This window comes from Cyprinodon tularosa, unplaced genomic scaffold, assembly GCF_016077235.1.
Source record: "Cyprinodon tularosa strain WSP-4 unplaced genomic scaffold, ASM1607723v1 ctg150, whole genome shotgun sequence".
Classification (NCBI taxonomy): domain Eukaryota; kingdom Metazoa; phylum Chordata; class Actinopteri; order Cyprinodontiformes; family Cyprinodontidae; genus Cyprinodon; species Cyprinodon tularosa.
The window spans coordinates 582,392-607,691 of NW_024038332.1; the positions used below are offsets into that span (position 1 = coordinate 582,392).

Here is a 25,300-nt window from a genome sequence, read left to right on the forward strand (position 1 = left end):
GTGAATGGGTGAATGAATGTAGTGTCAAGGCGCTATATAAGTACATGCCATTTACCATTATCAGTCAAGAAACGAGCTGCTCAGCCCTATTTCTAAGGTGAGATCAGGGTCAGCAGAAACAGGTGAGAACCAATCAGATAACTCCAGATGTATTTAAAGATGTTAAATCAAAGCTGTTATAACAGCAAGTTGTTGACATTTCTTTAAAATGTCAACCTCATTCAGGACATAATAAAGGATATAAAACATCCATCCTTTAAAGCTGCAAGCTAGACTGTTATGATTACAGAAAAGCACTGTTACATTGTGGATTTCTGGATTCCTCTCCTGTGATTGGACAGGTTACAGTAGTTTTAGGCTCTGACCATCCCCAGACTGACAAGCTTTGTGTTTTGAATACACATTGACCAGTTTTATTCATTTACTTCCCCACAGTGCACTAGATTCTTAATTTTCTGGTACTTACAGTATTTTGAGCATTTGTTTCAAAACCTACATTACTGCAGTTTTTTGCGGGTCTGTCAAAAAAAAAATAAAAGCCATTCAAATGCATCAAACCTTTCAGTTGAAACAAGTAAAATGTAAGAAAAACTCAGAAAGGATAACTTGTTCTGTTGCTCCAAGTTTGAGCTGTTTTCAGAAATATGCTTTAGGTATGTTTAGCCTAAACTGTAGACCTGTGCTCTCTGATCCCCCACACAGAAGTGAATGAGGATGGCACCAGGGCTCTGAGTGTAACTAGTTCACAACTCTTTGTTGGCAGCTTTTATACAGAGAAGGATAGCAAGATTTTGGAGCAGCATATGCTGCCTCCAAGACATACTTTTTTTCCGCAGGGACATTCATATATTTTTGATGAGTCAATGCAAAGAAAAAACAAAAAGCAAATGCATTGGACAGAAGGCATGAACTGAGGAAGAACAGGGTGTTGGTGGTGAACTTTATGGACTGCAGCCCTTAACAATACATATTCTAAAGAGATTTGCAAAATGAAGTGCTGAAACACTGACCCTGCACTGCCTCAAACATTGTAAATCTCTTGCTGCGAGTGATAGAAGATTATACAGTGACATTAAACCTATTTTAATTAGGTTTCCACATTTGTCCTGCTTATGGTTGGGACTTCCCCCAGCCGTCAGAAGGGAACAGGTAAGGTACACCAGAACAAACATGCATACATGCTGCGGCTCAATGTATCACATGGTTTTGGATTAACAGGTCCTGCTCTCATCAGCAGCTAATATGATTAGAAATAAAGTCAATGAGTGTTAAAAAGGACATCTTCGCTTCACCTTTCATGAAGGTCCTGCTTTCCAAAAAGTTTTATTATAATGTGAGATTAGATGTGTTGTCCTTACATGTCAAAATTTAAAAAGCTTTTTATTTCAAACATGACTTTTGTCCAGTACTTATTTCATCTAGGTGAGATTTAAAGGTGATAGCTGCAAGTTTAATTCAGTAACTAGTTCTCCCTCGCTCTCGTACTGTACTCTTTGCCAGCTGGTTGCCGAATCTGCTAATGCTAAAATCATTACTAACAAATCATTAAACCTCTGCTTGACTGGTGAGCCCCTTGCTTCTTTAACTTGGCAGCAATGCTTAAATTATGTTTACTTCTTTATTTATTTTTAATTTTTTAATTTATTTTAGCTTGAATCTGAGAAATGTGACACAAAGATCAAGCAATTTCTAAGAGATATTACGACGCTATAGTATCTGGCCATGTCTGAACTCTGCCTGACATTTCTTTAACCTATTATTCTTATTGGTTTCTTAATCCTTTTGTTTTTATGTTGTCATCATAACCAGAACAAAATATCTTATATTTTGGACCTGTCAAAATGTATAACACTATTATTTTTATACTTCATTTTTTTTGTTTGTTTGTTTTTTTCTTTAAAATTTAAAGTAAAATTTATTTTTCTACATCAATCGGGACGTTCTGTGGATGTATTATTTTTTTAAAGGGAAGCATTTTGATTTAAAAAAAAGTTTAACTACACTGTAAAAAAAAATCCGTTGTTTTTACGGTAAAAAACTGGCAGCTGTGGTTGCCAGAATAATCCCGTAGAAAATACAACAAAACTGTTAACAACATTACGGAACAACTTGTACATTTTACTGGGATTTAATGTACAATAAATTATGACAAAATGTACATTTTGCAGTTATTCAATGTACAATAAGCAGTTTTAGGACGTGAAATTTACAAGTTGTTTTGTAATGTTGTTTACATTTGTACTGTATTTTTAACGGGGTTATTCTGGCAACCACAGCTGCCAGTTTTTTTCCGTAAAAACAACATTTCTTTTTAAAGATGTTTACATTTGTACTGTATTTTTAACAAAATCATTCTGGAAAAACAACAGGATATATATATATATTACAGTCTTACTATCTACATTGCTTCAAATTACTTCTAAATGAAAAGTCAGGCTGTAACAAACCACTCGTCAGACAATATACAATTCACAATAATGCAAATTTATTGTTGAAAAAATAATGAGAAAGAGATCATTAGTGTGTGTGTGTGTGTGTGTGTGTGTGTGTGTGGTCGCACTTGTGTTTGTGAGAGAGAGGGATTGTGAGTGAATAAATGTGAACCTTGTTAATATAGAGCCACGAAAAAAGGTGATATAGGTGTTCATCGGCTCCATCACTTTGAAGGAACACCTAGGGGAATAGAGAAGAGAAACAAACAATAATCTCCACTAGTTTCATTAGCAAAGTCAGCAATAATCAAAGATAACAGTAGCACTAGCACACACACCTTTTTAAACAGCTCGCCATTCATGGAGAGCTTGAGAATCACGGTAAAGGCTTGATTAACATGCAACTGCATTGCTTCTAGAAGAACATCTAGAGAAACATATGGGTGTTCACTGTCGCGGTGACTTGAACAACTAATGGAATAGAGAAGAGAAAGAAATACATAATCTCCATTAGTTTCATTAGTAAAGTCAGTCAATAATCAAGGACAACATTAGCATTAGCACACGTACACTGAACACGTGGGAATTATGTTCAATGCATCCAGAAAGTATTCACACCCCTCTCAATGTTTCACAATTTGTTGCATTGCAGTCATCTCCTTCAGTCAAATAAGTTTATTTTTTTCTCCTTGATCTAGACTCAGTGATCCATAATGACAGCTAGGGTGTGAATACTTATGCCCATGTGGATATTTCAGTTTTTTTAACGATTTGCCAAAACTTCAACAATTCTGTATTTTGCTGTCATTATGGGGCACGGATCCTAGATCAGGGAGAAAAAATAAACTTATTTGACTGAAGGACATGACTGCAATGCAACAAATGCTGAAACATTGAGAGGGGTGTGAATACTCTCTGGATGCATTGAACATAATTCCCACGTGTTCATTCATAGTTTTGATGCCTTCAACGAGAATCTACAATGGAAATAGACATGGTAATAAAGGAAACATTGATTGAGAAGGTGTGTCCAAACTTTTGGCCTGTACTGTACCTTTTCAAACAGCTCGCCATTCATGGTTGAAAAGGTCATGAACCAAGTTACAGAAGCTTAGATTAACATGCAACTGCATTGCTTCTAGAAGAACATCTAGAGAAACATATGGGTGTTCACTGTTGCGGTCACTTGAAGGAACATCTAATGGAATAGAGAAGAGAAAGAAATACATAATCTCCATTAGTTTCATTAGTAAAGTCAGTCAATAATCAAGGACAGCAGTAGCATTAGCACTAGCACACATACCTTTTTAAATAGCTTGCCATTCATGGTCTGAGAAGTCCTGAATCAAAGTAAGGACTCTTGGATTCACATGGAGCCATTTTGTTTTTGTTTGTTCCACTTTCGTCCCCTTCTCCGGATTAATAGAGAAGAAACATCTAGGTTAACAGAAGAGAGAAGAAACACATATACCACTATAAATGATACAACCATCTCAACCAGTCAAATCAGTACAAAGGAAAAGACAAAAAAGGTGAGAATATGGGTTACAGTTTTCCATTAATTAAAGTTTAACTGGTAGGCGGGGAGCTAAGGGGCCAACCGTGTACCCCCCACATAATGCAACTTTAAAAATATATATATATTATTAAAGGTCTCATCATGCTTAACATGAATCAGAATGTTTACATTGAAAATTTTGCACTACATGTTTCAGGTAGTCAGTGTATTTCCAAACATTGCAAATTGCATTGCATCTTCCCCTAGTTCATGGAGAGTCATGTTCCTGTAATACGTTTCCATTGCATTTTCAATGTACGGAAATACATTGACTACCTGAAACATGTAGTGCAACCCAAAATGTTCAGTGTTAACATTCTGATTCATGCTCAGCATGGTCAGACTTTGGTCACCAATTTAGGTAACATTTTAACATGTCAGTAAGCCCAGGCTCACACCGACTCCTGTCTTACCGTTGCGGTGCGGTGGGTGCGGCGCCGCAGTGATTCCAAGTCATTAAAAAGACGTAAACCTCTCTCACCGGCTGCTGAGCTGTCCGGCTGCGGTTACCGAGACACTCCGGCGCTGCAGAAAATTCCGCAAGAAAGCTATCCTTGCGGCGTGCCGGAGCCCTCCGCAACAAGCTCTCGCAAAAATCCTTTATTTGGGCCGTGTTATCGCGTGAAGTTACGTGAACTCAAGTGAACTTCTGTTAAATCTCCGGACCTGTTGCCGGAGCCGCAGAGCCGCACCGTAGTCAAAAGGGCGGTGTGAGAGGGGGTGTGCGGGAGTTGCGGTCTCCGTCGGCTCGGTAACTGCACCGGAGCCAGTGTGAGCAAGGGGTGACTCGTAGCTCAAGTGTAAAAACAAGTGTGTGTACTATATGTATGCAAATGAAAAAAAAAACATCTGAAAAAAACTGAAACAATTAAGAGATAGAGGTCAGTGTGTGAATGAGAGAGCATGTGTTCAGTCTTTGGAAGGCAGGTGTGTGTGTGTGTGTGAGAGTGTTCATGTGAATGTGTGAGTGAGTGTGTGAGAGAATGAGTGGGGGTATTTGAAATTAACAGCTGAGACAAAAACAATTACAGATGATGCATGAACATAATTTAAATTAGAAATGAAGAAATTTGGGATATATTTGTGAGTGAGGGTAACTTACCACATACAACAATGGTGGGAGTCAAGGGCACTCTGTTCATGTCCACTTCTCTAGCCAGGCAAGTGTCCTCCACATAATGGAACATCACAACCCTACAATGCAACACAGAACCTTTTAACGTGTGCAATGTTCTCCCGCAAAAATGACAATGAATCATGTCGTGGGGAGCTTGAAACAGGCTAAATAGCTATTAGCTGCTAGCAGCCAGTAGCAACGTGAAGTTCGCCTATCAGCCAGTGAAATCAATAAAAACGCGCCGTTTTGTTTCACAAAATTGTCTTTTGATTTAACCTGATGCTCGAACCAGAGACATTACTTACTGAATCATGGCGTGGGGAGCTTGAAACAGGCAAAATAGCTATTAGCTGCTAGCAGCCAGTAGCAATGTGAAGTTCGCCTATCAGCCATTGAAATCTATAAAAACGCGCTGTTTTGTTTCACAAAATTGTCTTTTGACTTAACCTGATGCTAGAACCAGAGACATTACTTACTCAAACTTGGTGTCTGTTAAGTGCCACTGCCACAGAGCCGAACACGCACGTGTTACCAACCTAGCTAGTAGCCACTGCGTGGGACGCTGACGCTGATGCGCAAATACAGCCTGTGAATGGGCGGAGCTAACATTTAACCAAAATAATTTGATATTCTCCTGCAAAGAACAAAGTATTTGTAAAATAAACTAACCTACATAGCAGGAATAAACAGAAAATAGAATTGTTTACTTACCAATGATTGGTTCCATGAAAAATTCCAATATATGTAGAGCAGCGAATCAATTCAATAAGTCCTCTTCCAGATGGCCATGGTTTGATTCAGCTGTGTTTTCCATTCAAATATCATGGATAGGCATCCCGTGTTAACTAGACCTACATAAAGCTTCCCTTTCCTAATTTATTCAAAAAAAAAAAAGTATTGTCTTTTCAACACATTAACAGTTTTATTTGGTTTAGAGTTTTACGAAATGGTAAACAAAATTAGGTTAGGGATCAGTCGAAGCGCAGCCCAAAGACCCCTTATGATGAGTACCATTAATGGACTCAGTGCTCTCTGACTTTGGGATTCCAGAGGTAGCTGATTGGTAACGGCAGTCCAAGCGACAAGCGGCTCGGGCGGTTGCCGAGGCAACAACTCGTTTTATGAAATGTGCCAAAGGGCCTAGGCCACTGACTTTTATTTAACAGGGCAATGATGTAATTTTAACTGTATGACTTTTTTTTGACATTACAGTTAATTTGTGTTTAAATTACATTAATTTGCTAATTATACAAAAAATTCTGATCTATTCAACATATTCTTACTGTAAAATGAACAGTTTTATTTGGTTAGGAGTTTTACAGTTTATCATTGTAAATTACACAATGCTTCATTGTTTTTGCATCTACAGTTTTTTTATGTCATGATTTTACAGGAATTTACTGTTAATTCTACGGATATTATTTACAGTGATAAGCCCTTTAAGGAATGCATGATCATCATCAGTCTAAGGCAGTTTAACTTATTCAAAACCAACTGTAAAGATTTAAAACAGGGGTTCTCAAACATTTCAACCTGTAAAAAAATGCAACAGCGTGGCCACCACCTAAAAATATGTACACTTAAATGCTTAGTTCCTTATGTATTGCTCCTTATGTATCCATCCATTTTCCGTCACGCTTATCCCAGGCAGGTCGTGAGGGGTGCTGGAGCCTATCTGAAGGCTGTCCAAGGGCGAGAGGAGGGGTACACCCTGGACAGGTCGCCAGTCTATTGCAGTGTTTTTATATATAAATAAAGTAAAGTCATTCATATTTTAATACAATTTAATCACTTAGTTAACTCACATAGTGTATTTAAAAATGTAATGTTTTAGATAAATGAAAGTAACATTTACTTTTATAGTACATACATAGTACATACAATGGTGGTGCAGTCCAATTTATCCCGTGACAATGATTTAAAAAAAACAAACATTTTATAGCCCTCTACTTTGTGACCCCCCAGGGGGGCCCCACTTTGTGAACCCCTGATTAAAAATAACTGCCAGTTTTGGTCCCTTGTGATGTATAGTCAACTAACTATGCTTAATTTATAAATCAGACTCATTAGGAATGGTGTATTGGTTTATGATTGGTCCATCGGCTAATAACAACTAACAATTGTCATAAAAACATGACTCCTCCACCTGAGCTGTGGATCTCTGTATCTCCTACAGTGTTATGCATGCTTGCTTTCACCCTGTTGTTTCACTCATGAGAAACATTAAAAAGAAAAACTCTATGCCAGAACAACTGTACTTATAAAGTTTTATTTATACATGTAAAAATATGATATCTATTTATCATCTCCTTCTAAATAATGTGCCAACTTGTCTCTAGCAGTTTCATGAAATAAATAAAAAACATAAACACATAAATCTGATGTTGCACAGTGATGTATTTCGGAGTTTTAAAGATGTACAGAATAGTGTGTGAGCAGAAATTCCTCTGTGGTTGGAGTGTATCTCTCAGCGCGCTGCGCTCGCTTTTATGCGCGCTGCAGCCTGGAGTCACACTGATAAAGTGACGTTAGTGGTTGACGATGCTAAATGGCAGCACTTGAAATAGCCCATACCTACCAGCCTGCTCTCCCACTTGCTTTTTCGATCGCGACCCCATTTGTAGCGTTTCAGCACTGCGGCGCGCTGGACAGCTCCTCCAATTTTGTATTTAGAGAAAATTCAGATTTAAGGAACAGAATTAAGTTTCACCAGACTTACTTGGATTCATTTAGGAGGAATAAAAAAAATAAATAAAATAAAATAAAAAACAGATTTACACGAGATGGATATTGATCGACCGGCAAATGTGTCTTTTTTTGATTTTGTTGGAGGAGTTCAACTTCTCCAGGGAGAGGACACCAGGACGGTCATGCCGGTCCTCCTGATTGGGATCTGCATTTCCGGCGCCCTGTGCAACTTGTTGGTTCTACTGATCTTCATCCGTGACTTCAGGGACGGAAGGGGCTCCGAGGTGAAGGCTCTTCTCGCCTCTCTGGCTTCCACTGACCTGGTGATCCTTTTGCTGTGCGCACCCGTGCGCGCTGTCACCTACTACAGGCAGACCTGGACCCTGGGGAATTTTGCGTGCCGCACTACGGACTGGTTCCAGCACTCCTGCATAGTCGCGAAAACCTTAATCCTGGCGGCAACCACCAAAGCTAAACATAATTTAATTCCACGCACCGCCGCTTCGGGGCCCCTCTACAACCCGACATGGATCCACGGAGCCCTGGCGTTCATTTGGATAGTGTCCATGATGTTTCCTATCCCGCAGCTGCTCTTTGCGTCGTTGTTGCCGCGTGGCAGCGACTTTGTCTGCGTGTCCGAGATGCCAGCGTGCGCGTCGGACTTTATGAGTTTATTCTACAAGATATACCCAACCGTCACATTTGTGGCTCCTGTCATCTTCACTATCGCTTATTATACCAAGACTCTTTACACAGCGGTGAACCACGCACCAAGTCCGCGACACCAGAGCAAGGTGGTTCTGGTTCTGCTGTGCCTAAGTGGTGCCCTGGGTCTGATGCTGCTGCCCGAGTGGGGCACGTTCACCTGGATAAGACTGGGCTACAACAAACCCCCGGTGGGGCTGCTGATGTTCGCCCAGTTCCTCCTTTACGCATGCAGCTCCCTGTCCCCGGTCATCCTTATGATCATGTACGACGACGTGCGCCAAGGCCTGGTAGCGATCTGGTTCATGGCGACCTGCAGGGGCAGAAAGCGCGCGCCAGCTATGAAGTCTCCGCAGACTGAGGGAAACGGGGCGGAGGTCGGGGCGAACGCTGTGGGTAACGACGTTTCACAGATGAAGGAGGCGAAGTTCCCCGACGTGGAGCACTTCTGGACAGGGCGCAGGAACACGCACGTAGAGGACGAGCAAGATCCAGTTCCGTGGGAGAAAGAGGAAAAGATGTTGTAATAAACTTTTTTAGCAAAAGTTTTTTGTTTTGCTTAGTTTTACTGGCTTTGCGGTGTTTCCATCCACCACTCAGACCGTCTTCAGTCGCCAGTTTGGTATTTTGCGCATGAATAAATGTCACTTAAGCTCATACACTGACATGTTTTTATATTGAACAGAGCCGGCCCAAGGCATTGGTGAACTAGGCAGCTTCTTAGGGCCTCCACACCAGCAGGGGACAGCACATAACACTAGAATTGTTAAGTAAACAAGAGCTAATTTTTTTAGTGTATGAATTGATAAACTTTGCTTAGATTGTTATTTTAAATACTAAATTTTCAGTATCTAAAATCCTAAACCATAACCAGTGCAGTCTACGAAGACATCATTTAGCAGTAAAATAGGTTCTGTCAATTTGTTTTTATATTATTTAACTTTAGACTTTTTTTACTGCTTTTTTTTTTCTGCTCCTTTTATTATTATTTTCATTACTGAGTCAAATTAATTTAACGTGGTAACTGAAAATACAATTTAAATATTTAACGGAAAAATTTACATGTTTTTATTACTTATTCTAATGCATAAATATACAAAGAAAATTCCATAGTGAAAGGGTTAAAAAAGTGAAAACAAAATACATAAAGCCTTATTTTTGTCAGTATATACATTAGGCAATGTTCCTCTATACGAGATATATTTCTAAGTTTGCAATTTATTTATTTGCTTTTCAATGCATACTGAGTTTTAAAACAGTCTCTATTTTACAAATAAAAAAAAATCTGTTTTTTTAGGTCTGCATTAATTTTTTTCAATGGATAGTCCTACTGAGGATATCTAAACGTGCATAGAAAAGGGTGAAAATTCCCATTTATGAGCTAAAGTAGCCACAAATAAATAAATAAATAACCTTAAATGATTTGTTTTAGAAATGTTGGACACATATACTTTAAGGTACAATTTATTATTAATTAATAAGGTTTAATTTTGGAGAAGAGTATGAATAATCAAAATATTTCTATGACATTCTTCATCACTGGTTAGATATTGTTTTTACTATGTGAAGTAAGTGCAATTCAAGTGATGCAATAATCTGTCAATCATTGTAATAAATAGTTTGATTGAAGCTTTTGTGGTAAATTATAAGGGTTATTTTATATAATGCATAATATAGGGGAGGGTATGTTAGTTTAGCTGCAGGGCCCCAGATGCGGATCCCAGGAAGCCTTGGACTGGCCCTGTTTTATTCAATGTTTTAAACATTTGTTGTAAATATTAATTCATGCTTGAAGCTTAGATGCTCTAACAGATTAATAGTCGGGGCTGTTTGTACAGAAAGAACGACTGTAAATATGGAAGCTCCAGAGATCAAGTTGTAATTCTCATTGTGTGACACATAACATGAGTATTAAAACAGTCTATATCAGGGCTGTCATTGTCTGTTTTTTGTTTTTTTCTTTCTCATGGCTATTAAAGGTTACTTTAATCAGAGATGAAATGTAATTCGACATGGATCAAATCTCTCCATTTAATGGAGAATGCTCTGAGGTCACATGTACAGTTCAGAGATCCTTTTTACCTTATTAGATTCACAACTAATCCACTGGTGCAATTTGGGTCACGTCATATATACTGTTTGTGTGAAAGCATCATTTCAAAGATTTGCTGAGCATGTGAAAGCTGCTCTTGCTTCCTCCAGTTTCAAACAATAGAATATATAAATATTTTCATTCCTTTTATTTTTATATTTTCCTTCATTCATTCTTTACTTTTAATCAGCAAACACACATGATTTATACACAATTTCATATTTTGTTGTATTTATATTTTTTTGTTTGTGTTGTAGAATTTAACATTTTTTTTGTTTGTTTGTTTTTGTGAGGTTAAGGGGGTATTTCTTTTAAAAAGTTCTAGCTTTTAACCTGTGATATTATAATAGCGCTACTGCTGGTCTGTGAGGACATTACCTATAAAAGCCTGTTAATCATTTGTAAAGAAATGTCTCATCCCTGCAGCTTCATTTGCAGCATTACAAGATTTTATTGAAAGGTGGAAGCTAATAGTTAATTGGGGTAGCCTGTTGGGGTAGCTTAGTGACATTATTTTGGATTTTTTATTATTATTATTATTATTAATAATAATAATAATAATAATAATAATAATAATAATAATAATAATAATAATAATAATAATAATAATAATTATAATAATTATAATAATAATAATTGAACTTTATTGATCTCACACCAGAGTAATTTACCTCTGCATTTAATCCATCCCCTTCGGGAGCAATGGGCTGCCATTGTGTGGCACCCAGGGAGCAGTATGGGGTTAAGGGTCTTGCTCAGGCTTTGGGGACCGAACCGGGTACTTGTAATCTTCTCAGAGCACGATCGCACTGCTCTAACCACTAGGCCACCACTCCCCCTACAGCGTCTTCCTTTTTTTTCTACTTTATGTAGTGGATCAGTGGATCTATTTAGGTGAAATCATCTGGCAGCAGGTGAGGATGTCTAAAAATGTTGCTCTATTAGATATAATGCAGTCATTGTCTCATGGGATGCAGTTTGATTCTGTCTCTTTTTACATGGTAAATACCATGTGTCTGTTTCCAGCTGCTTCGGATGTTGTCATCCCAATAAACGGTCGTTATCCCACAGAATGGCTTCAGATTGTGACAGTAGGCTCATTTGGTTATCAATGAATCCTAATCCTAATTCCTTTCCCCCCACATAATTAATTAATCTACTTATGTGTAATCTGAAAATAATTTCAGTAAAATTAAAATGATCCACATCTCGCTCATATTAAACAAACCAAAGACAAACCAAGAGCAATCTCATGCCCTATCAACTGAGTTGTAGAATCCTTTCCCTATAAATATTTAAATCTGAAAAAAGTGCTGATCATTCTTTAATAAGAGCGTCATCAAGCGGACATGCAATGTTTGTTTTTCAAAACTAATACGTCTAGCACAGCGTTTTTCAACCCTGGTCCTCAAGGCACACTGTTCTAAATGTTTTGGATGTTTCTGAGCTTCAGCACACCTGATTCAGATGATTGCAGTTTATCAAAGCCTGATAATCTGCTATTAATTGATAACAGGTGTGTGAAAGCTGGGAAACATCTAAAAGATGCAGGACAGTGTGCCTTGAGGACCAGGGATAAAAAACGCTGGTCTAGCGGACCTAGTGAATGATTTGTTTCTTTCTTTATGCCAAATTATCGGATAAAATCAGAAAATAAAATAGCGTGACTGGCTGTAAGGAGAGCAGAGACAGATGGCACTCTGAGTTTCCCGAAGAAAACCTGCAACCAATCAGGTTAGCTCTGGGGAGAATGTTACTACGGTGACTGAAACAGAGGTTGAGGAAACTCTCTCTCCCTCTCTTTTCCCATATTTCAAGTTTTGAAAATTTTAGTTTTCAGTAGTGTTGCACCGACACCGATACCAGTATCGGGTGGAGCCCCGATCCAGCACTAAAATGGTGGTATCGGCGAGTACCAACAAATAGGGCACCGATACCATGTTGAGAGATAAAAGTTTATTCAACTATTGTCACCCATTTCAGGTAGGCAATGAAAAGTTCTACTGGATTCACTTTGTATTAGTCTTTTTTCTTGCTTCATAAAGGCATACAGCAGCGTGTAAAGGCATGATGGCAATTATTTTGCATCCAAGTAGTATGCAATTCTTCATATATACACACTCACATAAATTTTTCAAACAGATGGTATCGATATAGTATTTGTATCGGCCAATACTGCACAGCCAGGTATCGGTATCTGGGCCGAAAAATGGCATCGTCACAACACTAGTTTTCAGTAAACCGGCTTTGTGAAACAGACTCCAGGTGTACAGCTAAATTTTTCTCAGAGCTGCTGGCTCTCAGCAAGGCGCAGCACAGGAGGGAAATATTAGCACACCAGTTACAGACTGCTCTTGTATGAGCCAACAGAACTGACAGAGTCCTGGATAGGGGATAAAACTTTTTTAGAAAAGCTGAGCCAGCGTCGGGTTGCGGCTGTTTCAAACCTATTTTGTGGTTGCCATGACCCTAATGACTGAGACTTTGCACAGACATTGTTGCAGTAAATGAGTTTCTACAGTGTTCTCTAGTACTGACTTTTTTAAAACACATTGCTTTTATTTTGAACTTTGTTGTTAAATGATTCTTTGGTGATAGGGCGATAATGCAAATGATGTTGCATTGGTAAAAAAAAAAAAAAAAAAAACCTTAGGAAACATCTGATTACTAACAAAATATAACTAGAAATATTCTGGATTCAAACTTGCATAGACAGAATCATTTCTTCCTCATCTCCTTTTTTCATTGCTTTCTGGCAGACTGTCAGATTAAAAGGTTGTGCCCACACCACTCCGTGCAGTGGTAGGAGGTCGTCTCAAAGCACCCAGACCTCTGTGCTCCAGTTCACAATCCACCTCCAGGATCCAATTAGAGGTAATCTCTAATGGTTGCTCTAACACACAATATTATGAACATCTAAACACACATCCAGGTTTTCATAGACTGGGCTATAATTAGGTCCAACAGTGAATGTCACTGAATAATGTTACAGCATTTAGATCAGTATTTAACATTCTACCTACGCAAGAAGGACATCTGATACTGTAGCTTTGCTAAAAATGTTTTACATATAACTTGTATGCTTTGTTCTTCAAATGCTGGTTATGATTTTCTATGTCACTCCAGGTGTGTTTTATTAGCTTCAGTTGAAAAAGCATGAAAAAGTATCAGTTAAATTTAAAATTTTCCATGTTGAAACCAAAATTTTCCCTTGTTTTAGTCTGAATGTATATAGAGAAGGCCAGATTTGAAGGCGATTACATCATGGCGTTGTGCCGAGGTCTGGTCGGTTTCCAAATTTCCTTGTTATGCAGCCAACAAATGCGTCCTTCTTTTTGCCCAATCTGAAGGGTGGGTCCTGTGTATCCTATCTATCCTTGGTTATCCCAGAATTCATTGCGTGACCAAGTAGGCCGGCTGCTCCCTGATCAGAGGAAAAAGGTTCTTGGCGCCGAACAGAGGTAAATATTGGAAGTTCAGTTTAATTTAATACAAGTATGTGAATAGTTCCCTCTGAAATTAATGAAAATAGTTGCTTTAAATGTTTATTGAGTCATATATGTGGCAGTAATGTTTGATTTATCTAAAGGTTTTTATCTGTTACTGTTTAAATGGGGTTGGCTGTAATTTAAGGACAGATTCTAATATATCTGCACTATGAGACTATAAATCTGATATGATTTGTATATTTTAATTGCTATTTTGCATAGTTTGCTTATCTGAATATTTTTGTTGTTGAATATAAGAGATTTTGCAAATATATTTTTTATAAATACATTTAGATTTACTTATATCTTCATACCCCTTTTATAGAATAGAATAGAATAGAATAGAATAGAATAGAATAGAATAGAATAGAAAATCTCTTTATTGTCCCACAATGGGGACATTCTGGTGCTTCCAGCAGGAAAAAAGATTATAGGAAAAAAATGGTCAGAATACTGCAATGTAAAGTGTTTTAACAATAAAAACTGTGCACCTGGAGAATAAATAACCAATATACAGGAAAGTTTGAGTGTAGACTTTGTTCACTTTTCAATAAAAAAAAGAAAAACATTTTTAAAAAGTTACAGTTTTGAAAAGTTTGAAATTCATACTTTTCCTGCTTTGTGTGTTAACTGTCATGGTTGCTAAAGGATTGCCGAAGGCTAGATCGGTTTGAATTCATGGCCAAAACTCTTCCAATCTCCTTATTTTAGAGGGCGACAGCGGCGTTGGATGTAGGAGTTTGCCCTGAAATTGAAGGATTGACGGTTCATTGTCGTTGTGTCCTTGGGCAAGACACTTCACCTGCATTGTCTACTGATGGCCCCGCTTCTGTCAGTGAGCCCCAGGGCAGCTGTGGCTATAATGTAGCTTGCCACCATCAGTGTGTGAGTGCGTGAATGGGTGAATGAATGTAGTGTAAAACGATTTGGTCAAGTCTCCTGACTTGAAAAAAGGCGCTATATAAGTACATGCCATTTACCATGCCAATTATTTTCACTGACTTCGAAGGATCCAGTCCATGTAGAGTGCTCCCTTGTAAAACGAAGCTCATAAATTTGAATGCACCCAAAATTTTTATTTAATTAATTTCACTCTCTAATTGTTCCTTGTTTTCTGTTTCATTCTTGCAGTCACGTTTAATTGTGCTTAGAGTTCTGACAATACGAGGCATAGTTTAAGAGAATGTGCCCATTTTAAAGAAAAACTGTATTGGACAGGCATTAGGATATAAAACTGTTATTTTCTAAAAAAAATTGTGTTAAATTTTCAGCAAGACAGATGTTTAAAGCCCTACAATGGAAAAAATAAAAGCCTATGCGTATTTTGAACTGTGAAATCAAAGTCCAGACTAATATTCAATTAACCGTAGTGGCGGAGCTATACCTGAAAAAAATGGCAAACTAGATATTTTCCCAAAATGTATTTACTCAAAAAGATTGAATACAATTTCTCATGGTGCAGCCCTTGGGTTCATTGCTGTGGCTGAATGGGGCTTTAGTAACATAGTCTCCGGGTTCTACCAACAGGGCTATCATCTGCCCATCAAGAGAGGGTTCTGCTGTCACCGTTTCTGCCCTCATTGTTTCCAATAACTATGGGGTCCTTTGGAAACCTGAGTATCCGTTGCCTTCTGTATCAGCCCTTTGCACTTTGGTGCTGGTCTGGGGCCCCTCACACCTGCTATTGAACAAACCTCACTGAAAGAGCCTTATAAACCTAATATACAGAAGCACACTCATGCATATACAGATCTAAATTACATTGTGTAATCTTCATAGGCTTTGCTTTCAGTGTTTGTATAGATGTATTTACTGAGCGTACATGGGATACTCCCTCTTTTGTGTTACTTAGTGTGTTTTTCTGTTTTTTGGGGTTTTTTTTTACCTTCTTGTTTCTTGCAGATTTGGAATCTGGCTTCTCGGAGTCGTTCTCTATTTTGTTTTTTTATCCTTTATTCCCTATCTCTCTCTACCTTGTGTTCTCTATCCTTTTCTCTCTTCCCTTAATTCTTATCTCCTCTTCCTTTCTCACCTCCCTTTCATCCCTATCTCCACTGCATATGTCTTATTTTTGTTTTTTAAAGCCACCTCCAATAACGTTTCTTGCACAATTACCATGTGGAACCTTATGGCAACACTCATAATGCTCTACTTGTGAAAGCAAATCTCTTGGGCTATTATGACATTGGTGCTGTTATACTGGCAAACAGGAAATGTAAAAAATATTCACAACATTTTTTTTCTGTAAACTATCCTGAAATTATCAATTATTTCCCCAGCCGTTCACAGAAAATCTAAATAAGATACATGGAAGTCTGTGGTTATTATGTCCTAAATGTGAATAGTTGGTATGACCATACCTAAGATATTTCTTTATATAAATTAAAGTAAAAGCATGTTTTAAATCTTTTAAAATTCAAAATGGCAAACCATAGATGACTTTTTCACTAGTAAATGGAAGTAAGACCTCAGTACTATAAAAAGAAATGCATGATAAAATAAATAAAATACAATACCTGCTGCACCTCGATAGCCAAAACCACAAGTATACACTTATCAGGTCTCTTATGAAAACATTTACTGTGTGAGGGAAAGTCTGTTACATAATGTGATGTTCTCCTCGTTGATGAAAACACTAAAAATAGAATGGATAATAATGTTGAAAAACCAAGTGACCAGAGGGCAGACATTCGTAGAAAGGGTCTATTCTTAATGAATTAATTATTTGTAGAAGTGAACTCATGCTGCAGAGCTTTGGAGGCCTTTTTCCCCCCTCTCTTGAACTGGTAACATTTCCATTCACCAGGGTGGACTAAAATGTCAAATCTGCAGGGGAGTGAAAGCCATAGGCAGCCGCTTCGCTGGTAATCACAGCTATTAAAGGAGATGGGTTCTTCTGGATTTTAAAGGAGGTAAAAGGATCTTCAAATCTTACTGTTAGACAGCTACTGCTGCAAGTGTTTTCTTAAGGTCACCAAGAACCTCTATAACAATATGTGATTCCATTTTAATACCAATTGGTTTGAGAGTCATGCCAGGAAAAAATATTTTTCTGTTTTTATATTTCAACTGTGAACACCTAAGGTTTGCTTAACTCTTCTGTGGCTTTCAAAGTGTGTTTTGGTGATATGAGATTAAAATCAGGCTTTTCTATATCAAACAATTGAGGTTAGTTTTGCATAAAACAAAGGATGGCCAGTAATTCTTCATGATTGATCTGTGAAGCTGTGGGTCGTATTATCTTCCAAAGGTCCAAATAAACTTGTGTTGTGCAACTTTAACACATTTATTGTGCATCCAAGTAGGGATGGTAAATATGTTATTTAATCAGACTATATTTGGAATGTCTTATATCATTTGTGTACACACAACCTAGTGACCATGTGTTAGAACAACTAAAGAAAGTGTGAATCGAGCTCAAATCATGATATAACTTTGCATACTGTATGTATGGAATAAATTCACCAAAAATTCTTTTCGAAATGCAGGTGTTTATTAACAAATCCTTCAGCTCTAATACAGCCATGTAAAAACAAGTCAAACAGTAGAAAACTCTTCACTAAACTAGTGACACTCAGCTAAACTCACATCAGGGGAAGGTTTGCTCTTAAAGGAATAGTACACCCAAAACATGATTAGCCTTCATTTTCTACTCACCCCCATGCTGATCAGCTCGGCAAAGAACTCATGCTCTTCCTCAACACTGAAGTCCTCAGACATTTTTCTTTCGTTGTTTCTTTCTTTGCACAGGTAAACAGCACATTTCTTCTTCTACGCTTGCATTATTGGCAGAGCAGACGCTGAATGCGCACTTTCATCTGGTTTGGTCTGCCGGCTTCCGTAGTGTCATGAACGCGCCGGCGCGCGCTTTCAGGAAATCCTATACACTAAATTCTGTATGCTACCCACTCAGGACACTTGGTATACATTGGACGAGCAGTATGGAGGAATATTGACACGTTTTTTGTGGACTTTTATGGACCTTTCTGCCTCGGGCGCTGGGCACCTCCATTATTTGAATGTCAGCAGACAGCAAGAAGCCTCCCAGATCTCCAGATGCATTTGAGATATCAAAAAAGTACTCCAGAGTGTTGTTCAGCATGGGGGTGAGTAGAAAATGAAGGCTAATCATGTTTTGGGTGCACTATTCCTTTAAGTCTCCCACATTCAGTGTGCATCTGGAAGTGCTGAAAACTCAGAGAGAAATTATGAAAATGTTTTTTTTTTTGTTTTGCAGCATGTTGGTGTTGAAGTAAGCATTTAGGTCCACTTAGCCTTTGTCAGGATGGAGTTCTGGCCCCTTGGCATGGAGCCATGATGGAGGCTCCCATGATGGGTTCTTCTCTGATGTAAACCTCCCAGAACCTTACAGAAAAAGAAGAACAGAAAGGTAGGGCAATAAGTGCATTAAGTGTGCATGTCTGCAACACACACACTTATTGCATGTCCAAAAAAACCCTGCAAATACTATTTAGTGTATCTTAATTGGAATATTGGAAGATTAGGCACAAAGTCACCTCAGAGAGTGTCTTTACATTTGCATGTATTTGGTTTCGCCGTCACTTCGTTTGGAGGAGCTCATCCATCTGATCAAGAAGTTTGGTCTCCAAAACCTACGCTTTTGTCAGCTCCTAAAGGCAGAAATGGCATCTTATCTTAGCTCGAAAAGCACTGGCCATACATAGATTAGACCCCATTGAAAAAACATTCAGCCACCACAAAGCTAGATTAGGCGCAAATCACAGGATCACTAGTTCTTCTCTACTCCAACACCTCCTGGTGAAGGCCAAGCCCTGGACAGCAGCAAGATGACCCCAAAGGCTTTCTGCCCATTGAGATAACCAGATGCCACCAGAGCCCACCTCAGTTCCACTCACTCATGGGCCGGATACACATCCAGAAAGTGACATCGCAGCAGGAGCCCCCAAGGTCTTCCCACCACCTGTCCCTATTCGACCAGTACATGTGCAGAGGTGTAAAGAGAATGGTTCTTCCACAGCGCACCCAAAGCTCTACACCCCCTTAACCTTGTGATCCCTTTCATGTAAAGTTGTGATTGATTGATTGTGATTTTCTAAAACCTGTTTGTGTAGCTAATGTATCATAATTAAGGATTTCAACCTCAGGTCCCTTAGGACCAGTATCCAATAGCTTTTAGATGTCTTCCTGGTTCAACACAGTTCAATCAAATGGCTTAATGAACCTCCTCCAGTTTTGCATAGACCTGCAAAGGACCTATAGTCACTGCATTTGATTCAGGTGTGCTGAAGCAGTGAAGCATCTAAAAGCGGGAGGACATCAGGCCTCCAAGACCTGATTCTGACATCCCTGCCATACAGGAGAAATGATCATGAAGGTTTTTTCGGTTTTAGCCATGAAACAGAGGGAAAAATGTGAGGAAGAAACTGTATTAATTCATTTGTTTAGTTCACAGCAAAGTCAAAATCTGAAAATGCAAACTGAAATAAGATAAAGTAACATAAAGGAAAGGAAACCACTGACTGGTAATGTCAAGAGTTTAAACCACAAAAGTGTCTGTGTGATATTAACGCATTATAATACTGACCTCAATCGTTTAACTCCTCTGGTAATCTCTTAAAAGGACTTAAAGCAAATCCTGGGAGCTGATTCCAATACTTCCAGGATAAAAAGCAGATTGTGTGACTTTCAGTATAATCCATAAATCATAACTAAGTCAAAGGTAGCTTTGTATGAGAGAGTGATTTCACTCTAAATCTAATTGAAAAGGAAAAATAAACATCTAAGAGCTGATTTTTCCTTCTTTCCAGATAAAGTGATCCTGGGTCAATATATATTTTTAACCAGTTTATAACATAGAATCCTGGACGTTGCTGCAGCAGCTCTTCAGAGTGAAGATCTTTGGCTGAAGGCTGAAAAAAACTGCCACAGGGCAACAACTCTGACCCCTCACATGTGTTATCTAAATAAAACCACAAGAATATCAGCAAAAAATACATCAACTGGCTCTGATTTAAAAGCTTAATGCACAGTAAGGATATGGTTTTATCTGACCAGTTTAATCTAACCAGCACACTACTGTTTAGGAGGCGGTCAGCGCCACTTGTGCCTTTAATTCTCAAAAGTAAATCTTTTTTTTTTTTTTCTTCATCACAAACAGTCATCTAGAGTTCAGGCCATCCTTACTAATCTATTATTTCTTCTCCTGTTTGTGCGTACAATTCAGTGCAAACATATTAAGATGTATATATAGAAGGCATGTGTACCTATTTGACTCCATTGTAAAAATGCAAACAGTGCCAAACGTGCCATTGGTTGCACATGCATAATACATACGCTATATGGTGCAAATATGCAGTATTTTTGGTTGGTGTTATCAGTGTGGTGCTGAGTCTGTGACATGATTTTGAGTTTTTTTAACAGTTCAGCTCCTCACCAGAGACACTGTAGCCTCCACACCACACAGTGAGACAGCTGGTCAGAACGCTCTCTATGATGCTTGTGTAGAAGGTTGTGAGGATGGGTGGGGGCAGGTGGGCTCTCCTCATTCTCCGTAGGAAGTACAACTGCTTTTGTGTCCTTTTGACCAGTGAGGTGGGGTGCACAGTCCAGGTGATGTTGTCTGTGTTGTGCACCGCCAGGAATTTGGTGCTGCTGATCAACCCCACAGCTGAGCTGTTGATGAGCAGTGAAGCGTGGTTTGGCCAGTTCTTCCTGAAGTCATACTCATATCATAATACATACTCATACTACATATGCGTGATACATACTCATAATACATACGTATGATACATTCTCATATGATAATATATACTTACAATACATATGCATGATACGTACTGATATCATAATACCTAACACATAATATGTATGCAAAATACATAATCATAATACATACTCATATTAGATACTCATAATACATACATACTCATATCATAATACATATGCACAATACACACTGTTTTTATTTCCTTTTATATATATATATATATATATATTTAAATTTATTTTATTTCTTTTATTTCTATGTATTTCTTTTTTAATGCTTTTTTAAATGCTTTTTTTTTGTAGCACTTTGAGGCCTTTTTGGTGAAAAGTGCAGTATAAATTAAATGAATTTTTATTATAAAATGAACTATACTCATAATACATACACATTATACATACTCATATCCTATTACAGACGCATATTACATACTTATATCATGATACATACGTATAATGCATATTGATATATCATAACACATATGCATAATAAATACTCATATCATAATACATATACATAATACATACTCATATCATAATTCATATACATAATACATACTCATATCATAATTCATACTCATAACACATACTGTATGCATGATAGGGGTACTTTTTAGGATGGCTTTGATTAGAGGCTCAGTGTCCTTTAATGTTAAATTTTAACTATGAAAAAAAGATGCTTTCTGAGTACTAACAATATAGCCTCTTAGTCATTTCTCATCTAAGTTTTAAGTTACTACCACTAATAATGAGTAAGATTAGTGTTTAAGATTTGTAGTTTGTTCATTACATTCTCTAAGTCAACACTTCTGTCGCATACATTGGAAAAAGTCAGGATTCTAAGATACAATAACATTTAGTTCCAGTTTGACAAATACAAAAGCAAAACTGGAATGGTTAAGTTTATGTTCTAGACTCAAAAATTAAAGTGTAAGCTGTGGGCATTTTATGAAACACATACAGCTTTGCATTTGTTTCTTTTCAATCTTGATTAATGATTTCTGACTCCTGTTTTTCTGCAGATAACTTCAGTTTTCAGGTTTTCTTTTGGCGAATGAACAGGTTCTGCTTGCCTGCTACTCGTGTGAATATTGTGTCTACTGGTGCGAAAACCCAAATGCTCAGTCATTACGATTTGTGCTCTAGGGGCTGATTCTTTGGTCCATGGAGTGATGTTTCACTCCTTTGGGTCATGCATGTTACAGTCCCCAGTCTGTCTTATATTCACGCACCCTTGAATCTGGCCTTCCAAAATCCTTAACTAGTTGCAGACCCGGGTCAACATTACAGTCTGATAAGAAAAGTGTTTGTTTCACTATTGAAAATAATTGATAAAATGCTAAAGAGCTGGAGTTTTAAGGTTAAAGCCATTGATAATAATGCAGTCTTCTTCCTACAAAGCAGTTCCCTTTTTTTCCTTCGTCACTGAACCATGATGCACTGGTGATGCTGCCTCAGGCTTTTGCCTTTGCTTTGTTGGCTTCTGTGTTTCCTCTGTCCCACAGAGGAGGGCTTGCCTGACAAGTTATAAAAGATTGTTTTATAAGCCTGCTTTGGGGATTTGTATTAAAATCTAGATTTGCGTGAAAGGAAATCCGGTTGCATGAAAAACACCTTGTTATATATGCAGCATTATGATGTTTCATGTTTCGAAGTAGATCGGATGAGAAAGGAAAAAACATCACCACATTTCCAATGAAATTTCATCAAACCTTACCAAAAATATCTTTAATACGTTAAAAAAAACAGGTGTTCTACCCTCTGCAGCTAAAAACACTCATCTGTGTTACATTCTGCAGCCAGCTCTTCCTCTTGTTACTTGTTTCCCATGGGGAAAAAAATCTGTTGGCTTTGACCTGTTTTTCTATTTACACTTCACTTGTTCAAATGAACACTGGAGACGAGTGATGGACCCTGTAGCTGAGCAGAAACGCAGCGCCACCTTCTTCGAGATGCAGCACAAAGAAATAGACAGTGCCTGACTCCAGAAGGTTTGTCTGGCTGAAAAGCAATGAGTCATGCCGTAGTACCGGTCCAGAATTTCATGGATAACCTTTGTGCAGTACATGACAAATCAAGTTTTGCTACATGTTTTAATTAACAAAATTCTGTTCCATTATTGTTGAAAGTAAAGAACATGTTATGTAGACTACATTTTCAAAAAAAGTGCAATCATGATTTGAAACTTTTAAAAACTTCTTAGCTTAATATAAAGTTTTGAGAGTACATTTTTCTGTCTTCAGATTTTAGTTTTTCAAAATTGTGTTTTTCAGACCATTTTACAAATTACATTCTTTTCTAATTGATTTTCAAAGATGACATTCTATTCATCTCTGGTCTGCATTGATGTGGAAAAACATTGGTCAATCTCCGTGTTGAGAGAGAGTTTGTATTGGGTTTCAAGTGAAGAGAACGTGATTTATAAAATGCAATTTGAAAGGAATGCAATTTGTCAAACTTAAATGAAAAACTGAGATATGAAAAAAAAGATATTTAAAAATATAAAATCGTGAAAAGAATAAGACAAATTAAAATAAAAAACTGAAAAAATAAATTATGAGAAAATAAATAACATTTTATTTTCTAGATTGTATTTTCTTTTTTTCAAATTCCCATTTACTATGTTATTTGCCTGAAACAGTGGAACAAATTCACTGCATAACATTGTTAATGAAGCAATCAGTGCTGTCCTACAGTAGCTCTTTTGACAATGCTCATACATCTATATAACTTTTATGTGCCAGAAAAACATCATATTCTTACTATCTGAACAATATATGAGACATTAAACATTGCTGTGGGTATTCAGTTATTGGTAAAATAATGATACCTTTGTAATCTTGCAAAAAGATAAGGGATTTTCACATTTATATTGTTAATAATGTTGTAATGTTTCATAATTCTGTTTGTTCTAGAATGACATATCAATTTAGAAGATCACAAGCCTAACAAACAAATATAAGATTATGAATACTAAAGCTACCTGCTTGTATCTTTAGCTGGCCTGTAAATGGATTTGCTCATAGTTAAATTGTGGCCAAGGGGTATATATGCATTGCAAATAAATAAATGCACAGAAAAAACTAGAGGTACTGCTAAGAGAAAAGTAAGATAATGCAAACACAATTATTAGACTATAGACAAACACACAAACATGCAAATGAAAAATACTGCAAAGGGAAAATGATGCATTTACAGAAAAAAGAGAGCAGCAAAGTGGAAAAGCCCTGTAAGCACATAAGCAATGCTAACAGAAACACACAAAAATGCAAAGGAAAAACGAGCCATAACTTATTACTTGTCAGGCAAGCTCTCAACTGCGGGACAGGGAAACACACGGGCAAACAAAGCAAAGGCGAAAGCCTGAGGCAGCATCACCAGTGCATCATGGTTGAGTGAAGAGGGCAAAAAAAGAGTACTGCATTGTAGGACTGCATTATTTTCAATGGCTTTAACCTTAAAAATCCAACTCTTTAGCATGATATTAATAAAGCTGCAAACTAGCTCCTCCTATCGGATGTACTCCAGATGACTAGGGGGACATAATCCTCACTTTATATGGGGCAAGACATAGAAATTGCTACAAATAAAAATAAATGTCTTATATCTAAATGTTTTTTTTTTTTTATTTAAACCTCTCTAATGTTCTGTTCCCAGTTAATTATCGTCTCCTCTTATTGGTCTGGAGCACTTCCAATGTACGGAACTAGTTAGTAGCTATTCTAAACTTGCAGTTTTTATCTGCAGCTTTTTTTCCTTTGCATGTTTTTCATGTATCTGTGTGGTGTTTGCATTTCTTTTTGTATTTGCTATGCATTTATGTATTTATAGTTATTTTACACCTGCCTGCACAAAAGACTGATTGGTTCAGCTCTAAGTCACATACAGTACTGTATCTGGAAGCACACCTCCCCTGACTAACACTTTCTTTGCTGTAAAGCATGACATTGGCAGAATAATTTAATGTAGTTTTCTTTTTGACATCAGTCTAGTCTCCCAGAGTTCTTCCTTCTGCCTCATATTTCATATTATCTCCATATGAGGTGTCATTCTCTACTTGTCCCTTAGTATTTAAGGTATTGGTTGGTCATTGTTCATTAGTGCATTGAATTGGAATTTTCTCAATTACATTTTTTTTTTGCTCTGCTAGTCTTCCACAACCTGCTTCAATACTCTATGTAACTTTTACTTTTTATTTTTTACCTTTTTTGCCACTGTCAAGCCCTTTTCAAAGCATATCATGACATGTGCAAATCACTGAGGGATACAAATACACACTTCATATCCTTTGATATTTTCTTACATTTTTATGTGATATGGTTCTGTTAACTGCCTCCTTTACTTTAGAAGGCTATATCATTGAACAGTTTAATGTTCCATTGTTATATAAATATTCTATTGTTGCTTTAGAAAACACCTTTAACTTTTTCCAAGCATCAGATTAGGAATAATTGCTTCTTTAAAGTGTGAAAAATG

General features: G+C 37.5%; 1 protein-coding gene and 1 long non-coding RNA gene across 3 annotated transcripts; one reads left to right on the top strand and one right to left on the bottom strand.

The window, feature by feature from the left end:
• Positions 1–2,530: 2,530 nt before the first annotated feature.
• LOC119779729 lies at positions 2,531–5,714 on the bottom strand. 2 transcript variants are annotated; one of them, XR_005280272.1, is made up of 7 exons: positions 5,584–5,681; positions 5,413–5,489; positions 5,093–5,184; positions 3,736–3,869; positions 3,487–3,630; positions 2,771–2,903; positions 2,531–2,673 (listed from the first exon to the last, which is right to left on the bottom strand). It is a non-coding gene; the product is annotated as an uncharacterized LOC119779729 (long non-coding RNA). The 2 variants fall into 2 exon arrangements; XR_005280271.1 differs by lacking the exon at positions 5,413–5,489 and having other exon boundaries at positions 5,584–5,714.
• Positions 5,715–7,668: 1,954 nt separating this feature from the next.
• On the top strand, positions 7,669–10,747 carry LOC119779726 (G-protein coupled receptor 151). Its single transcript, XM_038279503.1, has one exon. The coding sequence runs from the start codon at positions 7,891–7,893 to the stop codon at positions 9,025–9,027; it is 1,137 nt and encodes a 378-aa protein (XP_038135431.1). The 5' UTR covers positions 7,669–7,890; the 3' UTR covers positions 9,028–10,747.
• The last annotated feature ends 14,553 nt before the right edge of the window (positions 10,748–25,300 follow it).